This window comes from Colletotrichum lupini, chromosome 3, assembly GCF_023278565.1.
Source record: "Colletotrichum lupini chromosome 3, complete sequence".
In the NCBI taxonomy this organism is placed as follows: Eukaryota; Fungi; Ascomycota; class Sordariomycetes; order Glomerellales; family Glomerellaceae; genus Colletotrichum; species Colletotrichum lupini.
In genome coordinates, this window is record NC_064676.1 from 7,357,775 (window position 1) to 7,378,997 (window position 21,223).

The window sequence follows — 21,223 nt, forward strand, 5'->3', positions numbered from 1 at the left end:
TCTCTTCGTTAACTATAGTTCGAACTAACTACCTTATAATAGGGATATTAATACTAATTAGTAGTTAAATTCTATTATTATAGATTAGTAAGGTATCTCGCTATATAAAAGAGACGACTTCTTAATACCGTACGGGATAGGAGATTTGTACTAATTAACTTTATAGAAATAGATAAAAAAGAGGGTAATTTTTAAATACCGCACGGAATCGAGCAATCGTAGCCCTTTACTACCTACGAGAGGTCGACGTTTACTACGTTAAACTACGTTAATTAATAAAACTACTTAAGCGACTAGCCTTTTGCTATTACCCCGAGTAGCTTTTTTATTAAACGATTTTTCTACGGCCGGCCCGCGATCTAAACGACCTCCTCGTAGCTCCCTTAACTACCCCCCGGGTATTACTTAGGAATATAGTATAGGGGACGGTCTAATAAGAGAGGAGGGGATTTAGAGGTCCTAATAATATCGAGCTAAGAGTATTACGGATCTCGGAGATTAACTTAAAAAAAAGGCGGCTACCCTAAAGTAGTCCTATAACCTCCCGCTAGAGTTATTATTAGCCTAAGAAAAGGCTAAAAAAACGAGGATCTAAGGAAAAAAAAAAAGAATCCTCTAAAGGGCCGCTAAAGGGCTTCTTTTTTATACTAGCTCCCGGTACGAGATTACTAATTTTAAAAAATTAACTAAGGAAGCTATTTAGAGATTATAAATAGTACGAGGCTTAGGAGGCTAGAAGTATACGGGATAACGAAAATCGGTAATTAGTAAAGATCCCGAGACTAATTATTATATTTTCTTATAGTAATATAAACGTCTACTGCTACTATTATTAAAAGGAACTACTAAAACCTACCCTTTTTTACTAAATAAAAAGGAGGATCTTAGTAAGTACGATAGCTAGCGATTTAGAAAGGTAGTAATAATCGCTAAAAATAATAAAAACGAGAGTAATAGCGAGATAGTAAAAAGAAGCGGGAATTTCCTAAACCCTAATAAATTCGTTAAGTAGTAAAAGCACGGATTTACTACGACCCGCGCGCGGATTAAATATATCCTCGTTAAGATTAAATACGCTAGCGACTACTAATATAAGTATAAGTTAAAGCACGACCCTTAGTAAGTTAGGGTAAGGAAGGAGAGGACGAAACCTAATCCTAAATAAAATCCTAATCCCTTATAAGTAAGTAAATATTAACCCGGATTATTAGGGGACGTAGATATATAGAATTACGGATTAGCTTAACGGTAAGTAAATAGACGCGGTATTAATCTATTTAACTAAGGTCTATAAGAAAAAGGGGCTATAGGGGTAACCCCTATTTTATAAGATTGTAGACGACCTTAGTTATTAGCTAGACGAATAGTTCGTAAGCGTAAGCCTAGGAATTATAAAAGTAGTTAATAAATTCCTCTACGGGCGAGGGGTATTATTAGCGTAATTATAATCGTAAGAGTTATACGAAATACTAGTAGCGATAATTATAAAGGAGGAATTCGTACTATAGAACTAGGTATAGGTCGATAGAGCGTATAATCGCTTTAATAAATTTAGAAAAAGGGTAAACGACCTAGATTTCCTCCTTATAATTACTAATAGAAATCTATCGTTATAAAAGGATATACTAAGGTAAAATATAGTGCTAGAAGTACGATAATCGATAATTCTACCTATTTCGATCTATAACTCGTTACTATTATTAATACGAAATTCGGTACCGATTAGCTAATAAGAAAAGAAGTAAACGACCCGAAGTTACTAATAGTACGTAATAACGCAGGGTTCGTATATAGATATTAAAAACCTAATAGCGAATATAAAGTAATTTATAGACTTTAAAAAGATCTTCCCAAAAGAGAAATTATACTCTGGGGGGAAGTATAAGGTCTTATAAAAAACCCTAACGATGTTTTACGATTATTATAAAAAAGTCGGAATTAGGGAATACTAGTACTATTCGGTAATTAATATCGTACTCGTAAGTAAAGCCTCTAATTATTATTACGAAGCGGTGCGTAATCTTAATTAAAACGACTTTTTTAGTATAATTAACGTAATCCAAAGCTACTTTAAGACTTATAATAAGAACCTAGAGCTCCTATTTAAGCTATGAGCAATTTCTTTTATATCTATAGCTAGGATAATAGAGGGTAAATTATAAATAAAGATCCTTAAAGAGCTTATCGATCGAATTAATAAGCTAGCGAAAACTTAGCTAAATAAGAGGATAAACGAGCGGAAAGTCGGATATTTTTATACTATAGTCTAGCGTATATTAGAAGCAAAAATTACCTTATACTAGGTACCCGAAAACTACGAGACGCTCTACTCGAAGCTAAGATCTAGTTTTAATATTAAAGCGAAAATGCCGCGCTAAACCTACTTCTAAGTATATAACGGCCCTTATTAATAATATTAAGTCGATCGAACGTATAATAAAAAAGGAAAAGAGGTTAGATATAGTAATTACTAATAAAGAGGCCTAGATTCGTTAAATAAGTAGAGATTTAACTTATAAATAGGGTAATAAAAAAAGTAATACTATATTTATAAAAAGAATAGATATTAGTTAAGTAACTACTTTAAGGAAGAGCGTACTAAATCGTACGAATAGTATAAAAAGTCGAGGGTAATAAATAGTAAAACTAGCCCTCGTCGGTTTAATTAATTCCTTATTATATATAAGGGCAGATCCGGGGGTACGGAACCTAGTGACGGTAGCTAAAGTAGCGGCCTAAAGTATATACCCCCTATAAGAGATTTAGAAAATAAGGAAGATCTTACCCCCTATACTAACGAATTAGATTATAACGAAATCGACGATATTAACTACTCTTTTTTCGCCCCGTTAGCCTTTAGAAGATATACGAGGCTAAATAAATAGAGGGTAGTAGAAGCTCTTAATAAGTAGGCTTTTATTTATAGATAATAAAAAAAGGTCCCTTAGATAATAAATATAGAGGCGGCTAAAAGGGCGAATCTAATAGGGCTAAAGCCTATTTTCTTAACGATTAAGGAGAAGACGCTATCTCTCTTAATATTTAAAAAAAAGGAATATAGTACTAAGCAAATCTAGGGGTAGCTAGAGGGGTCCTTTTTATATTACTTAGATCCCTTAAATATTAAGCTCGTATAGGTATTTTATACGAGCGAAAAGTACGGACTAGACGATTTTTATAAGATTATCCTAAATACTAAGGTATTATAATAATTAACTAAAGGAAAAGGGTAATTCTAAGCGCTATAGAAAATCGCGCTAGTAATGCTTAATACGTCGACGGCGGGTATTATAAAGATTAGTTTCGGCCTAGGTAAGGAAATTATCGCCCTAAGTATAATAAAAGTAGAGACGCACTTCGGAACGATAACTTTTTATATTTTACCTATTAATACCCTATTTCTCTTATATCTAAAAGACATAGATCGACTAGGTATTATATTTAATAATACGAGGAATAAAATCTCTAGTAATAAGCACTTCGAGGTAGTTAAATAACGATAGGGGTATGCGTTTATAAAGCTTATTAATAACACGAAGTTAATTAATTACCTAACGGAAAGTAAGCTTAGAAGACTATATTAGAGATTTGGGCACCTATCGGTCACGAGGCTATATAACCTCTTAAAACAATTAGGTAATAATAATATTAAAATAGGGGCGCTAGAGTAGTTAACGAAAGTATACTACTAATACTAAATAAATACGTAGAGCCTATATAGATTTAAGTTTAAATTACGTAATAAGCTTAACTTTAACTAGGAAATCGTTATTAATATCTTCTATTTAAATAGTAAGCTAGTACTATATATAATCGACGTAGCTATATCCTTCTAAGTAGGGCAATTCCTCTAGGATCTATAAGTAAAAATAGTATGGGTAGCCCTACGAAAAAGCTAGATCGATATATACTAGGGACCGCTAGACGGTATTAGAACCGATACTAGTACTAGCTTTAAGTTAGTAGAATTTAAGGATAATACGACGGCCTACGGTATATAGCTAAAAGTCGTACCCGTTAAAGCGCACTATAATATTAAAAAGGTAGAAAGGGCACACTAGTAGTTAAAAAGGGCGTTTAGAATTATTAAAAAGGAAAATCCGGATTTTATTAATAACGAATGCCTCTAGATAGTACTTAAATACTATAACGATATTATAGGGCCTAACGGACTTATACTAACGCTATTAGTATTTAGAGTATATTTAAGAACGACCTTAGCCTCGCTACCGTCGCTAGGCATAAGCTAACGAGCCTAAGTAGTTAAAAAAGTAATATAGGTATTGCGCGAGGTAAGCGTAAAAAAGTAAATTAATAAGGTAATTATTACGCGCAATAAGCCCGATATAGGAGATAATTTAAATATATTACTAAATTCGGATATACGAGTATAGCGTAAAATTACTTAATAATAAGCTAGGCTATATAAGTTAATTTCCGTTAACGAGCGCTCTTATATAGTTACGAGAGATCGCAACTAGCTACTTAAAGTATTAATTATAGTAGTTAGACCGTACTATATAGATCTTAACGAGGTGATTTTTAACTTATAAAAAGAAAAAGAGCTAGGGGAAACTATATAACCCGCGGTAGAGGTATAAGAAATCATTCTTAATAAAATCGTCGTAGTAGTATTAATAAACGATAAAGAAAAGGAAATTGTTAAAAGGGCACTAATACTACTAGCGAGACGTTATAAAAGACTACGACGGCAAGCCCTAACGCGGTAATTTATTACTAGCAACGAGGTAATTAATACCTTTTATATAGTAAAAGAGAAAGCCGATTTCGAGCTAGTAATTAAACTACGTAAAGAAGGCGTAATTATAATTATTAAAAAGCCGTATAAGGGATTAGATCTTATCGAAGCAAATACTCTTCGTAATCGAGGGGTCTATCGATTTATCCTATACGACCTAAAAAAATATATAAACCTCCGCATATTTAAATTACGAATAGTTCGTAAGATTAAAGGGAAAGTCTAGCACGTATAGCTTTAACGAGGTAATGCGGGATATTCTTATAAAGAATATAAAGAGTGAATATTTATATAGAAGCAAGAATATATGAATATAGGGGATATAAGCGTATATAAAAGAGGTTTTTGTAGTAAAGAGAGTAATATAGTTGAATTACTATATGAGAAGTTGCTTGCTTAACGAAAGGTCTAGGTAGGCAAATACACGCCTATATATAGGCATAAAAACCTCCTACTAGAATATTCCATTGCTTATTAATTATAATATAATTAATAAGCGTATACGTAAGTGAATGCGTAATCGTAGTACGTAATTCCGCCTCGAGTAAATTCCAGATTATTCAGTTACCTTCCAGTACTTTCCATTGCTCACGTAAGCTTATATAAGCAGTATTGCTTACATAATCAATACCTATGATAATCTACAGAAATCGTAGATTAATATGGTATATAGTTTGCTTACGTAGTATTGATAATAAGGCGAATAATAAGGTAAACAAAGTTACCTTCGTAACAGAAAGGAATACCCTAGCCGTACGAGAAGTCTAGATACGTAATTTAGGGGTACGGTAACGTTAAAAAGGCGACGCTACTTATATAATCGCTTACTATATAGCGCTATAGCTAACGATTAATAATAGTAATAATAGCATCGCTACGGAAGAAGGGATACGAGATTTAGAGCCGTGATATTACCTAGGCCTATACCTAATCAGCCATAGGGCTTATAAAGAAAATCCTAGCCTATCTACCGAAGGAAATAGCTAGTAAATACTTAGAAAGCACGATTATTAAAGTACTTAAGCCACTATATAGGCAGGCAAAATCGGGCACTTATTAATAAGCTACTTATTACGATTTTTATATTAATTAACTATTAATAGTTACCTCTATATACGACCCATACCTACTAGTCGCAGAGCACAAAAGTAACTAATTTAGGATCGTCGGAATATAAACTAACGATATATTAAGCCTATTTAATATTAACTTTATAAAAAAGGAGGATAAGGAGCTTTAAAAAGCGGGCTTCGTAGCGAAGCTAAAAAAGGTCCTTATAATAAATACCCCCCTAGTATTTAATAATAGGATTCTTATAATTAAAAAGGAAACCGTCGTTTTTTAATAAAAGGGGTAGGGCGAGAAGATTAACCTCGTTAATCTAAACGTAATTAATATTAAAAAGCGGTATAAAGCTAAGCTCGCGCGAGGGGTATATATTATAAATATTTATTAGCCTAAAGCGACTTTTAACTATATTAAAATAGTATAGGCTATAAATTTAACTAAACGAGACGTTAAGGTACTTAATAAGCGGCTTAAGTAATAATAAACGAATCTTAATTAAGGTCTCGTTTACTACCTAATCGACCTTACGACTAATAAGCTTTACGTCTTTATTAATAAGTTATTTACGAATAATAACGACCTTACTTCGTAATTAGGGTATATTATTATCTTAGCTAATAAGAGTATAGGTAAGAGCGAATTTACTATATATAGTAATATAATTTATTACTCGTTAACTAAAAATAAGCGGGTAACGAAAAGTATACTAGTATTAGAGGTCTATAGTATAGTTAACGGCGTTAACCTCTCCTATGCGATTTTAATAACGCTAAAGAAAATTACTAATTAAATTAGCCTTCTACTTATTTTAACAGTTATCTATACTAATTCCTACTCGCTATACGAATACCTCGTTAAATTAAAAACGACGAAAAAAAAGAGGCTTATAATTAATATTATAGCCCTTAAGTAATCGTACGAAAGGCGCGAGATACTTAAGATCTATTAAATTAATAATAAAAATAACCTCGTAAACGCTTTTATAAAAGTAGTACTAAATAAAAGATTAGAGTAATTCGTAAGTAGTAGAAAAGTTATTATACGAATAGAGGGATAGGTTATATAAAAAGAGTAGAGAAAAGGAAGAAAAGGAGATAACTTAATAAACGGGCCCGAGGTCGAATTATACCTCTAACCGTAGCGGTTAAATTAATAAAAAAAAAGAGAAAGTTAGTATCGGATTAGAAGTCTAATTCGACCGTAGTATATAGCCGACTACGTAGGGGCCAATTAGGGGCCCTATTTACAATTATTATAGCTAGCCTAACCTACGGTTAGAACCTCCTTTTTATACTTACTACGTAGATATTTATATAGTTTAATTAATCTCTTCGTTAACTACGGTTCGAACTAACTACCCTATAATAGGGATACTAATAGGTATATTTCCTATATTTTATAAGATTAACTCTACTACTTATTATAACTATAGGCTATATAGCCTATAGTTTTTTTTATATAAGACCTTAGTACGGTATTAATAAATAACTTATTAGCTCATAGCTTTTTTTTTATTAGCTGTCCTGTTGCTTTCGGGCTGATTTTACTTCGCGTACACAAGTAGAGTTGGATGGTGACGATTCCGAGCACCCCGGTCTCACGCAGGAAGGGAACCCTGGCGGCTCAGGCGGGTCGCCTGAGCTGCAGATGAGCAACTCCTGAGCCAAACCTGAGGGGAGCCTGAGCTACCCTCTATAAAGCGGCGATGCTTCTTCGTTGATATTCCCTTTTCAAAACATCACGTACTTTTCTGGTTGTATGACACGATCCAGCTTCCATAGATGACCAGCGGTCTCCAAGCCCTCATGTGTTAGCCGAGCGTCAATGAATCGGCACCCATTATTGAAGACAAGAGGACGCCTCAGTAGAGGTGGACAAAAGCCATCGAAGGACTGGTCCGTGACGAAGTCGGAGACTGTTTGCTTCCGACATCTCACCCAAGTACGGTCCTCTTCCTTTTCTTCACATGTGTCCTCCATGATCTCTCCATTCAAGAGGTAAAGGGCGAGCATAGATAGACTCATGCTGTTTGATCCTTGCCGTAAGATGGCGTCATCTAGCCTGATGGAGCAGTGGCAGCAATTTGCGACTATGGCCAATCTATCGTGGCAGAATTTGCTGCCGCAGAACTCAATATCCTTTATGATCCTCGGCGACTGTGACCAGGGGGCAGAATATCGTCCATCGGGCATGGTCTCCCGTAATAGGAACTCGTAATTGGAAGTTGTCTTGAGAATTTGTTCAGCAACATCGGACAGACCGGGAACACGGCCATCCTCTGCAATTATGCAGGCTTGGCATAGTTTTGTGGATTCCGTCTGGAACTTTCGAGATGAGATCGATATGTCGCCCACTACGTTACCGAAGACTTTTTCCTTCTTTGTCTTCTCCCTGAATATTTCACCATCTTCTGGATGAGAGATGAGTAGTGTCATTTGTCCATCGCAACGATAGTTTTCCTGAAAAGTCCAGGCTCTTGTCCACCAAAGATCGGAGGTTATGGCGTCGAGAAGGGACAATGCTCTACGAAGCCTTTCCAGGGCACTCTCTGCGAAGGAACTTAAGCGGAACTCTCCAGAAGCATGTTTTGACACAAAATTGCCCTGGAAAACGTCTGCGAGAAGGCAAAGCTCTTCGTGTGATTCGATCGGTCGCGCTAGCAGAGCAATGGGGTGATTGCTCAGCTTGTAGACCATATCCATTGCCTGCATACCCCGAGTCTTCTCTGGGCCCGGCTCCTGGCAGATGCAGTGCATATCTATCCATACGTATTGCAGGCCAGGCTGGGCTTCCAGGTATCGCCGTATGCGGTCGAAGACCCGGTTGCGGACCCCAGAAGGTTCGCGATTCCCATTAAAGAGTTGTACCAGATGGTGGCCGGCTGTAGAATCCTCGTATGGTTTTGAAGCTTCCCACGTTCAAGACACAGCTACATAGTTCAGGTCTTTGAGGGCATTCAGGCCGCTTTGGCGAAGCCACACAGGGCGATCATCTTCAGATGCTGAATCGCGGGTTTGTGGGGGCCGTTTTCGGTCTCGGGTTTTATCAAGATACAGACAGTCGAGGTTTTGGATGAAATGAAGTGATTTCGATTGCTCAATAGTAGCGGTCTGGATCTCAAGGAGCTGGCGGACTAGGGACTGCCCACCAGCCGACTGTATCGAAGATAATGGTTAATCCTAATCGTCCACATCTATTCGTGGCTCCACCATGGCGACTGCTGTATTACAAATGCTTTCTCTCAGAGCCAGCCCGAGAGTCGTTGACGAGTTCCAGTCCGTCGTCATTCGGCCGAGTGGGATGGATGGAATAGGGAGAGTCTCCGATAGCGCGACGCGTCAACGTTGGGCCTTTCAGCGTCCGCCGCCAGTGATGATCGACGGAGCGGAGGCTACGGAGCGCATGATGGTGTGGCTTAGGTGCCGGGTACGTAGTCTGTTTGTGTTCCCACTTCCCGTCGAATCCCTGTATTTTGCACCTTGTTACTCTAAATTCTTGACTCTTGACAATGCGCCAATGTTGGGTGTTTTCGGGGGCTATGCTAACCAACTGTTGGTTCCGTCAGTACGGATACGTCACGAAGACTTCTCTAGTTGACTGGATCAGTCATCACTTGTCGGGATGTTCCCGATCTGGATCTTTGTCCCAGTGGACAAAGTCGTAGCAGAGGCAGAGGCTCTGTTGAGTGAGAACGGGGTGATCTTTTTGCCAAGTTGCCAAGCAAAGTGTCCAGCCTTCGAAGGCTTAGCGTCCCCCAAATCCGTCCAGACCTGACTCTTTGCTTTGCCTTGGGGTCGTCTGCTTCCCCTGCCGGATTCTCTGAGAGAAATTTTCAGGCGCACATTTGGATGGTCGACGCAAGAATCTCATAGACGGCTCATTTCTCTTCCAGCAATCTGAATCACTTCTACCAATGGACTAGCCCACTACACCTGCAGGTGATGAACTGGGTACCGGCACGACTATTCGTATCCGTACAGACCGTCCAGAGTAGACCGGGCTGTAGAGCTAGACCGCAGGATTGTATAAAAATGGGGTTTTCTGTAACGCAATCACTGGATTAGGAATCGTGATTGCGCGTTCCAGGTCCCTCCGTGGAAAAAGTCTAACTTCTTAGCAGCTCGTCCACCGGTGCACTGCATGTGGGCGAGGCCGGGTTCGTCCATAGTCAAGCCCCGTCGAAAGCCTCCCGCTTCCCTTCCGAATATGCTTGTATCTCAATTTCGAGGAAGCCAATCGGCAGTTGCCCAACTTGCGTGGAGAGCTGACGATTTGGGAGCACCTCATTTGCCATTGAATGGAATGTTGTGTTCCTCACCCGCCACCCGTGCATACCGACTGATCGGCTATCGTCAACAACCAGACAAGATGGAAAAGGCTACCTCGGCTGTGCGCAAGGGACTTACAATATGGCATGTAGAAAGTTTGGATGACGAGTCAACGGTTCAGCTGACATTTGCGTGAGGTTCATTGGCCGTTCACCCACCAGATGCTTCGCCAGCACGGCCTCGACCCAGGGTATCGCTGGGATGCTGTTAGTTCAATCCATCATTGTTTGCTCATTGGACACTAGAATCAAGGTCTCTGCGAGTGTACGCGCGTGCAGGAAACATGCAAAATTGTCTGGCATCCGGTACTTCGAACCGGATGATCGGTGTTGAGATGGGACGAAACAAGACACTGGGCAACTGTGTTCTGTTTGCCACCTTCTTTGGACCACCTGGAGCTCCCTGGCGTTCTCACGGCTTGAAATATACGCGAACTCAGAGAATCTTGAACTATCGTAATGCCGGATCCTGAAAGCCTTGGCCTTCTATTCCGCTTCCTTAACTTGAGCGTGCCAAGTAGCCAAGAGTCTGGAGACCCCGAAGAAATCAGGGTGAATCCGACGGCAACATTGACTGTGTTGGGAACTGGAATGCTTGCTGTTAGTGTTTTTGCTGGCAAATGTGCAGCTGGTCTATCCGACCCCCCGCAACCCGTGCTGAGCCACTTAAGACTTTGCTGCGTGTTAAAACACCGCAATCTACAACCACGGTACCACCTGCGTCAAACATAGACCTCGGCTGGCCTTTCTAAAAGAAATTCTACCTGTGGTCCGGGCACAGAAGCCTCTTCGATGCAAGGCATCTTTTTCGCATATGGAATAAGCTCATTGGGCAGATAGTTTGAACCCCATTGATGTTCACAGTTTAACGTGACGGATGTTAAAGGCATCAGGGGGGTTGTTAGGGGAAAACAACCCGAAGACGGGAAGCCCATGCTGCGTCGAAGTCTATTTTTACAGCGTCAGTTAAACAACACGCCAGCTTTGATTGGACAATGGCTTTGTGTGGACGCGCCTCGACGGCGGCTTTGGTCCAAGGGCGGGGAGAATTTGCTTCGGCATGTGGGAGGACGGCTCCGTCGACGGACCAGGACAACGCAGAAAAGGAGGCTTAAACGGCGGCCCCTACGGCAGACTGCAAGAGGCACTCCGCCAAAACCGTTCTTTCTAATAGACCTATAGCTACCGTAAATTTTAGGCATCAATAGCGCGACTTTCTCGTATATATAAATGAATATTATAATAAATCCCGTATATTATTATAAGGAATTGCTTACGACCGTAGGTAGTAGTAGTCACGTGAGGGCGGTTGTGCTGCCTAGCGAAAGTGGGGTAGCTAGGGGGCATATCCTCCCTACTAATTTCTATTACTAATTAATTTCCCTTTCTTCTTAACTAACCTAATATTCCTTAAGTAAGGTAAGTAATCTGCTTATGCCCCTATAGTTACTTATTAGCGATTGTATTTCGCTTTATTATACTTTATACCCTTTTCTATTTTATTTTTATTACTATTACCTAATTATATACGTAATTATAAGTGTAATATTCGCGATTTGCTAATTAGAAATATTAATTAGGTATAATTAGGTAATTTTATGCGCAATTGCTAGTGTAATTTTTATTAATTAGTAATTGTGCTTTTTCTTAGGCTAATGTACGCGTAATTATAAGTGTAATTACGTATATATACTTATTCATAATTTAATTCTTTTTATTTACTTTTTTCTTTAGTATTAACTATTTATATATATATATTAATAATTTCGTATAAGATACTCCCTTTCCTAATAATTGCGTACGCCGTATAATACTTATAATAAGCGCTTAATATAGCGTTCCGGCCCGTATCGAGGGTATATAGCTCCCGACGGTCCCTATATACTAACCTACGTAGTACCCTAACGACTTTACGTCCTATAAAATAACCTCTTACCTCTTTATTAGTACGTATACCTTTATATAATAGCTTCCTTATTATACGGATTCTTATATTATTTATAAGCTCTTTATCTTCCTTTTTAAAGACTTTTTATTAGATCTATAACCTTAGTATTATATAGGTTAGTATATATTACTTTATACTATTTAATATTACTATACTAACCCGTATAATCTAGCCCTAGCGTTAGATTAAGCTTAACTTTAAGATTATTAAGAATGGCTATTATATGCCCCCGGATATTACTATAATTCGTACTTAGGTTACCGATACTATCTAGACGACTGTATATAGCAATGCTAAGACTAGTGCTAAGTCGTGCGCCCGTTATAAGGCTAGTAAAGGTATTTTTGCTAATTACGTTGCCTTTATAGATAAGGGCTACTTTAGTTATAATTATATATTTACTATATACGAGTATACGCTTATTACGCCTCTCGTTATTACTCGTACGTTATTCTATACTACTTTATATTTATTTATAGTCTATTAACGGTTTGTATTAGCTCGTAATATACTTATTAAGGTTATTAAGCGCGGTTATAATTATAAGGGCCGTAGTAAAGTCCGTATTAGCGCTCTACTTAAGTCTCTAGGTACTATCCCCGCTATATACCTCCGTACGATAGTAAAAGCCCTTAAATAGGTAGCTAAGTAGGCTAAAGATAATAAAGAGGGTATATATAATAGCATATAGGATTATAAGGAGCGTTACTAACTTATATAGACTCTAAGTAAGGAGTAATTAATTTAATATTCTTATATAGTATAATATAGGAGTTTATATAAGTATATATTAGGATATAGTACGGTTAGGCTTAATACTTAGGTAGTAAGGCCCCTATAGAGTCGTAGGGTACTTACTAGCTATAAGCTAGAGTATACGCGCTTAGTTTGGTCCGTAAGAGGCCGTAACTAACCGTATAAAGGCTCCCCCTAAAGTTCAACGTTTCTAATAAAATTATAGAACTTTTATTCATTATATATTATTATTATATACTTTTCTATCCTTTTTAGCGTTATAAATCCCCGTAAGCGTCTATATTTCTATATATATACTTATAAGACCTAGTAAGTAAAAGGATACCCCTATATATCGCTATAATTATATATAAATATTTACCCCTTATTTAAAATTTCTTTCTTAGTTTTTTATTTTATATATTATTACTTTCTTAGAATAGCACGACTGCGTATTAATCTTTTATTATATTAAACGATAATTATTATAAAGTTAGAGAGTAATTAGACCTGTGATATAATTATTATATGTATTTTTATAGTTTTTAGTACTAGAATTATAAAGCGAACTTTTAAATATTAACTTACGAAATAGGACTTATAACGAGAAGAGCGTACGGTCTTTTCTAAGGATCTATTAATTCGTATTTAAGAATTATTCTTTTAATAATGCTTAAACAATAAAGATATCTTTTTTTAACTCTAGTTTAAAGGATTTATAATTACGGTTATAGGATTATTAATACTTCGTTAATAGAATTAGCTTTAGTAACGATAAATACTAAAATAGCTCGTAATTATATAATAACGATTAGAAGAGTTCTTTTTTAGTATACTAGAGGTTACTCGCCGTGCTAAAGGGTACGGTAGAGAGTATTTTGATATATAGGTTCGCTAATAAGCTTATATTATTAGCCAAAATGAACTATATTTTATATATTACAAAACCTTTCTATAATAAGTTTAAGATTAGTTAAGTAAGATAAGGTACTGTTATAAAGGGTTTACGACTCCTAGACTAAATTATATTTAGTCTTTAGATATATATAATACGCTTTTACTATTTAGATTTAAGATCTATGCTAGTATTAATGCTTATTCGCGGTTTATTATATAGTTCTATATAGGGGTTTCTGCTTATACGTCCTGGAATGTACTTATATAATATTTTACTGTTATTTAATAACGGGGATTTATACTATTACGAGTTTGTTTAGACTAAGGGAAAGAAACCGTTCTTACGTCTAGTGTTTATTACTACCTTTTATAATACTATTTAATAATAAAAAGTCTAATTATATTCCGTAATTATTAGATCTTTGGTAAAAGTATTTATAACGTTAAGATTGAGAGTTAGTGGAATCGTCTTTGTGAAAGTAGATTAGTATATTAGTAGGTAAGTGATATATATCTTAGTATATATAAGTATACTTATGTTTATAAGAATACTTCTAACTACTTGAGTTCTAAGGGCTATTCTATATAGATATACTCTCTAACTAGATTGTACTTCTATTTACGTATATGCTACTAATTCGTTCTGATTTTATTAACTTTATATAAATTTAGAACTCTTATCGAATTCGTTATTAAAAAGGTCGCCCTTATATTATTTCTAGTTAGTTATGGTAACTATATTATTAACTTACGTTACGAACTGTATAAGACTTTATATAGCGAATTAACTAAGACTAAGTTTAATAACTATTAAATACTATTTAGAATAGTGATAATCTAGACGTATATCTTCTTTAAGCTATTTTATAGATTTGTACTTTAATTATTGAGGGCTCCCTAATTATATTAGCTGAAAGTACGAAGTTTAGCGAGGCTGATTATCCTTGTTTTAAAGCGTATTAATATTTTCGTGTTTGTTTAAAGTAGTATATATATAATAAGCTTTAACTAGAAGTTATTTTACTTAGTAAACTATAGGGCGGTATTATATAGGTTAAGTAGAGATTAGAAGACTTTGGAATTGATCTTAGAGTATTAGATAGCTTCGTAATTACGAGCGATATTAAGGACGAAGAGGAATTATAAATATAATTATAGTTTACTCTAAACTATTTATTAACGAGAATGCTCGTTTTTATCTTTATAGTATACTAGGTTATTTATTATTATAAATTTTATCTTCTTATCGAACTATTATAATCTCGTCTTTCTTATCGTTTTTATCCTTTTTAACCTTTTTCTTAGCCTTTACCTCCTTCTTAACGATCTTTTTTTCTTACTTAACTAACAATTCCTCCTTGATCTTTATTATTAGTTTAATACTAATACTTATTAAAAGCTATGTTTTTAGAACATTTTTATACGTCGTTTTGCCTAAAGTTTTAGTTATAATTAGCTTTGTACGACCTTTTCCCTTCTTTACTAGCTAAGGTTTAATAACTAGCGACTTAATTCTAGTTTGAGAAATAATAAAAAGTTAGTAATTGTCTTTTTTATATAAGATCGTAGCTTTAGAGAGGAATCTTTTTAAACTTATAGCTTCGTACGCTACTTTATAATATTTTAAGATATTATAAGGATTCTTTATATTAATTAGAAATACTATTTACTCTGTTAAAAGAATTTACTAGTTTGTTATGAAATATAAAATAATAGATTATATTATATTTTGATATAAAATAAACGTTAAGAAGCGATTAAACTAAACCTTCTTAATAAACTTCTTAATAACTTAGACGTTAATATAAGTTATTACTTAGAAACCGTTAAGTTCGTTTTTAAAAAAGGATACGTTATATAATATAATAGAGATATTAATTATTAATAATTACTTTAGCTCCTTTTTCGTTTACTAAATACTTCGTTCTCGCTCCTTTAAGCCTATAAGAAGAGATTTTATTAATATCGAGGCTTATACGTTTATACGTTCTTATTATACGAAAAGGGTAGAGCTTATATAAGTATTATTATTAATCGGTCGTTTTAGAATAGCTTTATAAGGAGGTGTCGTAAGGTCGATTAGTTTAGTAACGTTTTATATAGAGATTAGAAGTTGTTATAGATCTGTATTATAATATCTATAAGCGAGCTATTAGTTTAATAACTTAAGTAAAGAGTGATTTTTACCTATAAGAGGGTAAAAAATAGTAGTTATTTTTATAATAAAGTTATAAGGAGAAGAAAAACTTTTACGTTAGGGTACGATATTATACGATTTTATATACCGCTATACGGTCTAATATATTACGAAATTAAAGTATTTCTTAAGCCGTAAATCTCTATAACCCCTATTTATAGGTTATTATACTAGTTTAGACCCTATCCTAGGTAGTGGGGTGACTGTAAAATACGATTTCTGCTTTGACATATGAAAAAAGTGTTTTGGCGGAGTGCCTCTTGTAGTCTGCCGTAGCCCCGACTCCACTGTCTCCCGAAAGCTTGCGCGTAGGGCCACGTCCGGATGCTTAGACTGAGCAGACCGGGGACCCTCCGGTCACTGAGTGACTGAGGAACCGGGATGAAAGGGAGAGAAAAATTAGACTATGTGGAGATGAGCCCGGGGCTGATTTGTTATGCACACGACGTCACTGGCCACTACACCCAAACGGTAGAGATTAAGCCCCTGCCAAGGCGTTGGACCTAGAAGCAATTGACGATGTGAGCGTGGCCTTTGCTCCAGAGAGAGTAAGGGGCAAAGGGGGCAACGTACTCGTAGTCGTCGTCCACACACACTACCATCCCACCTACCGCTGCACCGGTCATACTACCGAGGCTGCTATGACCCCACAGAAGAAGATGTTGACGTTGGCTGGGCCTGACATTGGGCTACCGGGGTGGCTTTACACTACGCTAACTCCGTAGCCGCAACGGGCAGCCCACGCAATCGAAAGCCTTCCGGGGCCACCGTCTACGTCTCCCGAGTCAACGAGGCTTGGTACGGCGATGGCGATATGACTTGAGCTCCACAGCTTGTACTCATGCGACGAACTGCCATCATGGCTATGGCACTGACGCGGTTCGTGGGGGAGGAGGGAGGTTGACGTTGACCGTAGATCAGAATGTCATGTCGTCGAGTATAATAACCCAAGGTCGAAGCCACCGAGAAACCAGAAAGAAGCTCTTCACCAGCATCACATTCACTCTTCACCAATACACCTTTCGCTTTCACTTCCAACAATACCCTCTTGTTCACTTCGACAAATCGTATAAACACCTTCTTTAACAAAGCTTTCCATCCTCAGCTCTCACAACAACCACCACAATGCGTTTCTCAACCGTCGCTTCCGGCCTCGCCCTCCTCTCCGGCGCCGTTGCCCACCCCGGCCACGACCTCACCGAGGAGATTGCCGAGCGCCGCGCTTTCTTGAGCACCATCAAGCGCTCCAACCTTGCCCACTGCGCCGATAAGCTCGCCGCTCGCGGTGTCACCGCCCGCAACGTCGCCCGCCGCTCCGCTCAGCTTAACCAGGCCCGCCAGAAGCGCAACATCAAGCGCGATGCTGACACCGTCCTCGCCGAGAGCCACAACTCTACCGACCTCGGTTACACCCTTAACACCGACGCCGCCACTCTCTTCTCCGGCAACAACTCTTGCGTCTTGACCCCTGAGGTTACCCAGGGCCCTTACTGTAAGTCATCTCCCTTGAAGCCTACATCTCTTAGCAGCCACTAATGATCCCTTGCAGACGTCTCTGGCGAGTATGTCCGCCGCAACATTATCGAGGAGCAGGAGGGTGTCGACATCGTCCTTGACTACCAGGTCATCGATGTTGACACTTGCGAGCCCGTTACCAACGTCTACCTTGAGATGTGGCACTGCAACTCCACTGGTGTCTACTCCGGCATCGTCGCCTCCGGCAACGGTGACTCCTCCGACGAGACCAACATCGACAAGACCTGGCTCCGCGCTATCCAGGAGACCGACTCCGACGGTGTCGCCCAGTTCGAGTCTATCTTCCCCGGTCACTACACCTCCCGTGCCACCCACATCCACTTGATGGTCCACCAGAATGCTACTCTCTACTCCAACAACACCCTCGGCAACGTTATTACCGCCTCCCACGTCGGCCAGACCTTCTTCGACCAGGACCTCATCTCTGCCGTCGAGGCCTTCGCCCCCTACAACTACAACACCAACACCCAGGAGATCACCACCAACGCTGACGACTCTATCCTGAGCGAGGAGGCTGCCACCGATGGCGTCGACCCCGTCATGGAGTACACCCTTCTCGGCGACAGCATCACTGACGGTCTCTTCGCTTGGATGGCTTTCGGTATCAACACTACTCAGGCCCAGACCATCACCCCTGCTGCTTCTCTCTATGCTGAGGGTGGTGTCGCCAACTCCAACTCTGGCGGCGGTGCCGGCGGTGCCGGTGGCTCTCCCCCTAACGGCACTGCTCCCGGCGGCGCTCCCGGTGCCTCTTCTTCTTCCGTTGCCACCACTTCCGCTGCCGCCTCCACTGATGCCGCTTCCTCTTGCTAAGCGTATCATTACCTGCTTGGAAAGTTTGATCGATCGAGTCGCGAACATGCATAAGTAAGCGTTGCGCTGCAATTACCCATAGAGATTTTCTCGGGGCATTGGTTGTCTTGGAAATTGCATATAGAAACGGCGTTGTTGTTTAGCTCCTGTATATCCCAAAACATCTTTGTACATTCATACCAATCAAACCATTTTATTGCTGGTAAACCGATTCGATTGCCTCTCACTGTGACATCGCCATTCATTTGGACATCTTCTGGGCTCTCTTCAAGCAGTCTTACAAATTTGCCCCTTAACCTTGACCAAGATCTACCTACTCCAGATACCTTTGCCTCAAAGTGCCTAGATATTCTCAACCGTCACTTTTACTAGACAGGCACAATGGAGCAAAGATAGTTTGACAAGTGTTCATTTGGCTCTTGATCATCTGTGCTACACTAATAGAATAGGGCTTCTCTTGAGCACTGCATCAATTCACTCAAGCGGTAGGTGTGGGCAAACAGGAGCAGGCCGAGCTCACACGTGAGATGACATTGGTCGGGCATGCCTCAGCGGCATAAGTAGGCACCACTGTAACATCGGCGATGACAGTCTTTGTAAACTCGCCACAGAACTTTTGGCTTTCCTCCAATCGACCCGGAACACTGGAGGCTCTGAGAGCACGGAGGCAGTTGTCTGCATTGCACGTCTTAGGCTTGCAAGCCTCCTTCTTCGTCATCTTCACCAAGTACGCTCCGCGTTCAATTGTATTGACGAAGATGAAGCCCGACTTGAAGTAGGCGTAGGATGACCATGTACCAGAGAACTGGATAGCTCCTCCCCCTGGAAGGGAGTCATCCTCGGGGTAGATGTCAAAGTACGCAATCTCGCAGACGCTTCCTCCTGTGGGATCTTGGGGTACAGATGAGACGTCCCACACTCTGACACCGGCGCCGTAGTTGGATTGAACGAGAAGGTCGCCGACGACGTATTGGTTATGGTCGATTCCCTTCACGGTGTGCTTGAACAGACCGGTCTGTTTGGGAGAATCGAGGGATCTGATGTCCCAAATGTACGTGACGGGGTACCCGTCGGCGGCAGGGCCGGCCAGATCATCCTCATCGTACTCGTCATCCATGAAGAGCCACTCTGTTGGAAGGTCAGCCACGAATCTCTGTCAGCCCGCTGTTCGAAGCGTCTCACCTTGCCAGTTCACGTCGTTGATCCAACCTTGGTGCGTGAATGTTGCGCCCTCGTAGCTCGTGCGGGAAATAATCTTGGAGTTCTTCTTGTCGGAAACGTCGTAGATAGTCAAGGTGTCCTCGTTGTAGCCATAGCAGATATCGCGGCCTTGAAATATGGCATCAGGACCTCTGTAGATGAGGCATTGCGCCTATGCTCAATCATATCAGCTTACATGAACATAGTTACTCAGAGGCTTTCAGCTGGGCAGGGGTTTGAAATACGTCGTGGACATATCCGTCTTGGCCATCGCAGCCAAGGGCAACGGGATTGCTAGGGTCCTCAAGACTGAAGAAGTGCAGGCCACCCATGCAGCCCTCCGCACGAGGCTGAACACCGACAGCAACAACGTACTTGGCCTCCTCATTGACGACAACGTTGTGACTGCGGCCCAGTGGGAGAGATTCGATGAAGTGGCCGGTCAAGTCATTCTCATTGGTGAACAGAATGGGTGCTTCGGTGGGATCGATATCCAAGAGCTAGCATGACAAGTTAACAATTATAGTCGCCGATGTGATTGGGGGAAGCCTCACCTTCGTCATGTCAAAGATCTGTATACCATGGCCCTCAAGCTCAGAGCCGATGAGCATGTAGTTGTGATACGGGCGGATTTCATGCCAGTATGCTCTATTGCCGACGGGCGAGTACGTTGGCCTGAAAGCGTACAGAGTTAGTCAAGTTATTGTTCCCTTTGCCCAAGTAGAAGGTCTCACAGGAATCCAAGGTTGAGCATCTTGCCCTCAGGCAGGATTTCGATAAATGTACATCCGTCAAACATGCCGCTGACTTTTACCAAAGAGTTAGCGAACTGATTGATTGATCTTTGGTCATCGATCTTCCTCACCAATGAACTCGCGACCAGATTCAGGATCAGTCCATCCCCATGAAGAGCTTCCGCTCTTCCCACGGTAATCGGCATTTGGCGAGCCCAGTTCGGCGTGATTAATGAAGTCATAGAGATCCATCTAAATCAACAGGATCGTCAATAAGACCGTCGCGCCAAAATGACCCGTTGAAATTATCGTGAGATAAACCTACGTTTTTGCATCTAAAGTTGTGCAACGGGCTATCAGGAAGGGCCTCGGCATAGCCATCGACGCACTTGGTGTAGCCTAGCCTGGGCCATTGAGATGAGTTCATGAGGCCGACAGCTTCTTCAGCTTCCCAGTGTGCCTGGACCAGTGTTAGCTTCATGTTTGCGGTCGCCTCACATTGGCCGATTGATTACAATTTTCGCGGACATGAGTCTATCGTGGATGACACCAGAGTCATAGAGCTCTATATGGAGTCAGTAAGGCCATCGATACTATAAGATTCATGAGTCCTACCGGCAGCACGAGCCTCATCCTTGGGGAGCTCTCTTCCATGAACCACAACTGCCGTCAGAGCGATAGCTCCGATAATTGAAGTAGACAGCATGATGCTCAACCACAACTCGTCGTTACTATTGTGACTTGAATGCGGGTACGATGAGGCTCTTTGAAGGTTCAGGGTCGAGGATACTGAAAAGTTACCCTAGAGGCCGGCCATTTTAGACCGATCATGGCGGATTCTGAATGCGACGTAGACTCATTATGTACTCGTTGAACTCCCAGCCCCGTGACATCACACATTGACCATAGGTTTCTCTCATGTTTCCCAAACAGGCAGGAAATGAACCTCTTGGCAGATAGCGGTGTTCGCAAGTCTCCAAAGACAGCGCCATTCAGACCACTGTTTATC

General features: G+C 39.7%; 4 protein-coding genes across 4 annotated transcripts; 2 read left to right on the top strand and 2 right to left on the bottom strand.

Moving 5' to 3' along the window:
- Nucleotides 1-3,263: 3,263 nt before the first annotated feature.
- CLUP02_06942 (uncharacterized protein) lies at nucleotides 3,264-3,497 on the top strand (the record flags this gene model as incomplete). Its single annotated transcript, XM_049285939.1, has 1 exon — nucleotides 3,264-3,497. The coding sequence occupies one exon, from the start codon at nucleotides 3,264-3,266 to the stop codon at nucleotides 3,495-3,497; it is 234 nt and encodes a 77-aa protein (XP_049143082.1).
- Nucleotides 3,498-7,424: 3,927 nt separating this feature from the next.
- CLUP02_06943 (uncharacterized protein) lies at nucleotides 7,425-11,216 on the bottom strand (the record flags this gene model as incomplete). Its single annotated transcript, XM_049285940.1, has 13 exons — nucleotides 7,425-7,463; nucleotides 7,570-8,735; nucleotides 8,807-8,937; nucleotides 9,057-9,363; nucleotides 9,441-9,646; nucleotides 9,760-9,882; nucleotides 9,957-10,078; nucleotides 10,146-10,173; nucleotides 10,234-10,351; nucleotides 10,398-10,515; nucleotides 10,571-10,767; nucleotides 11,030-11,102; nucleotides 11,166-11,216. The coding sequence occupies 13 exons, from the start codon at nucleotides 11,214-11,216 to the stop codon at nucleotides 7,425-7,427; spliced, it is 2,679 nt and encodes an 892-aa protein (XP_049143083.1).
- Nucleotides 11,217-17,056: 5,840 nt separating this feature from the next.
- CLUP02_06944 (uncharacterized protein) lies at nucleotides 17,057-18,280 on the top strand (the record flags this gene model as incomplete). Its single annotated transcript, XM_049285941.1, has 2 exons — nucleotides 17,057-17,423; nucleotides 17,481-18,280. 2 exons carry the CDS (start codon nucleotides 17,057-17,059, stop codon nucleotides 18,278-18,280), a joined length of 1,167 nt encoding a protein of 388 aa, XP_049143084.1.
- Nucleotides 18,281-18,758: 478 nt separating this feature from the next.
- CLUP02_06945 (uncharacterized protein) lies at nucleotides 18,759-20,695 on the bottom strand (the record flags this gene model as incomplete). Its single annotated transcript, XM_049285942.1, has 7 exons — nucleotides 18,759-19,408; nucleotides 19,463-19,652; nucleotides 19,726-19,980; nucleotides 20,035-20,155; nucleotides 20,215-20,287; nucleotides 20,346-20,466; nucleotides 20,540-20,695. The coding sequence occupies 7 exons, from the start codon at nucleotides 20,693-20,695 to the stop codon at nucleotides 18,759-18,761; spliced, it is 1,566 nt and encodes a 521-aa protein (XP_049143085.1).
- Nucleotides 20,696-21,223: the final 528 nt, after the last annotated feature.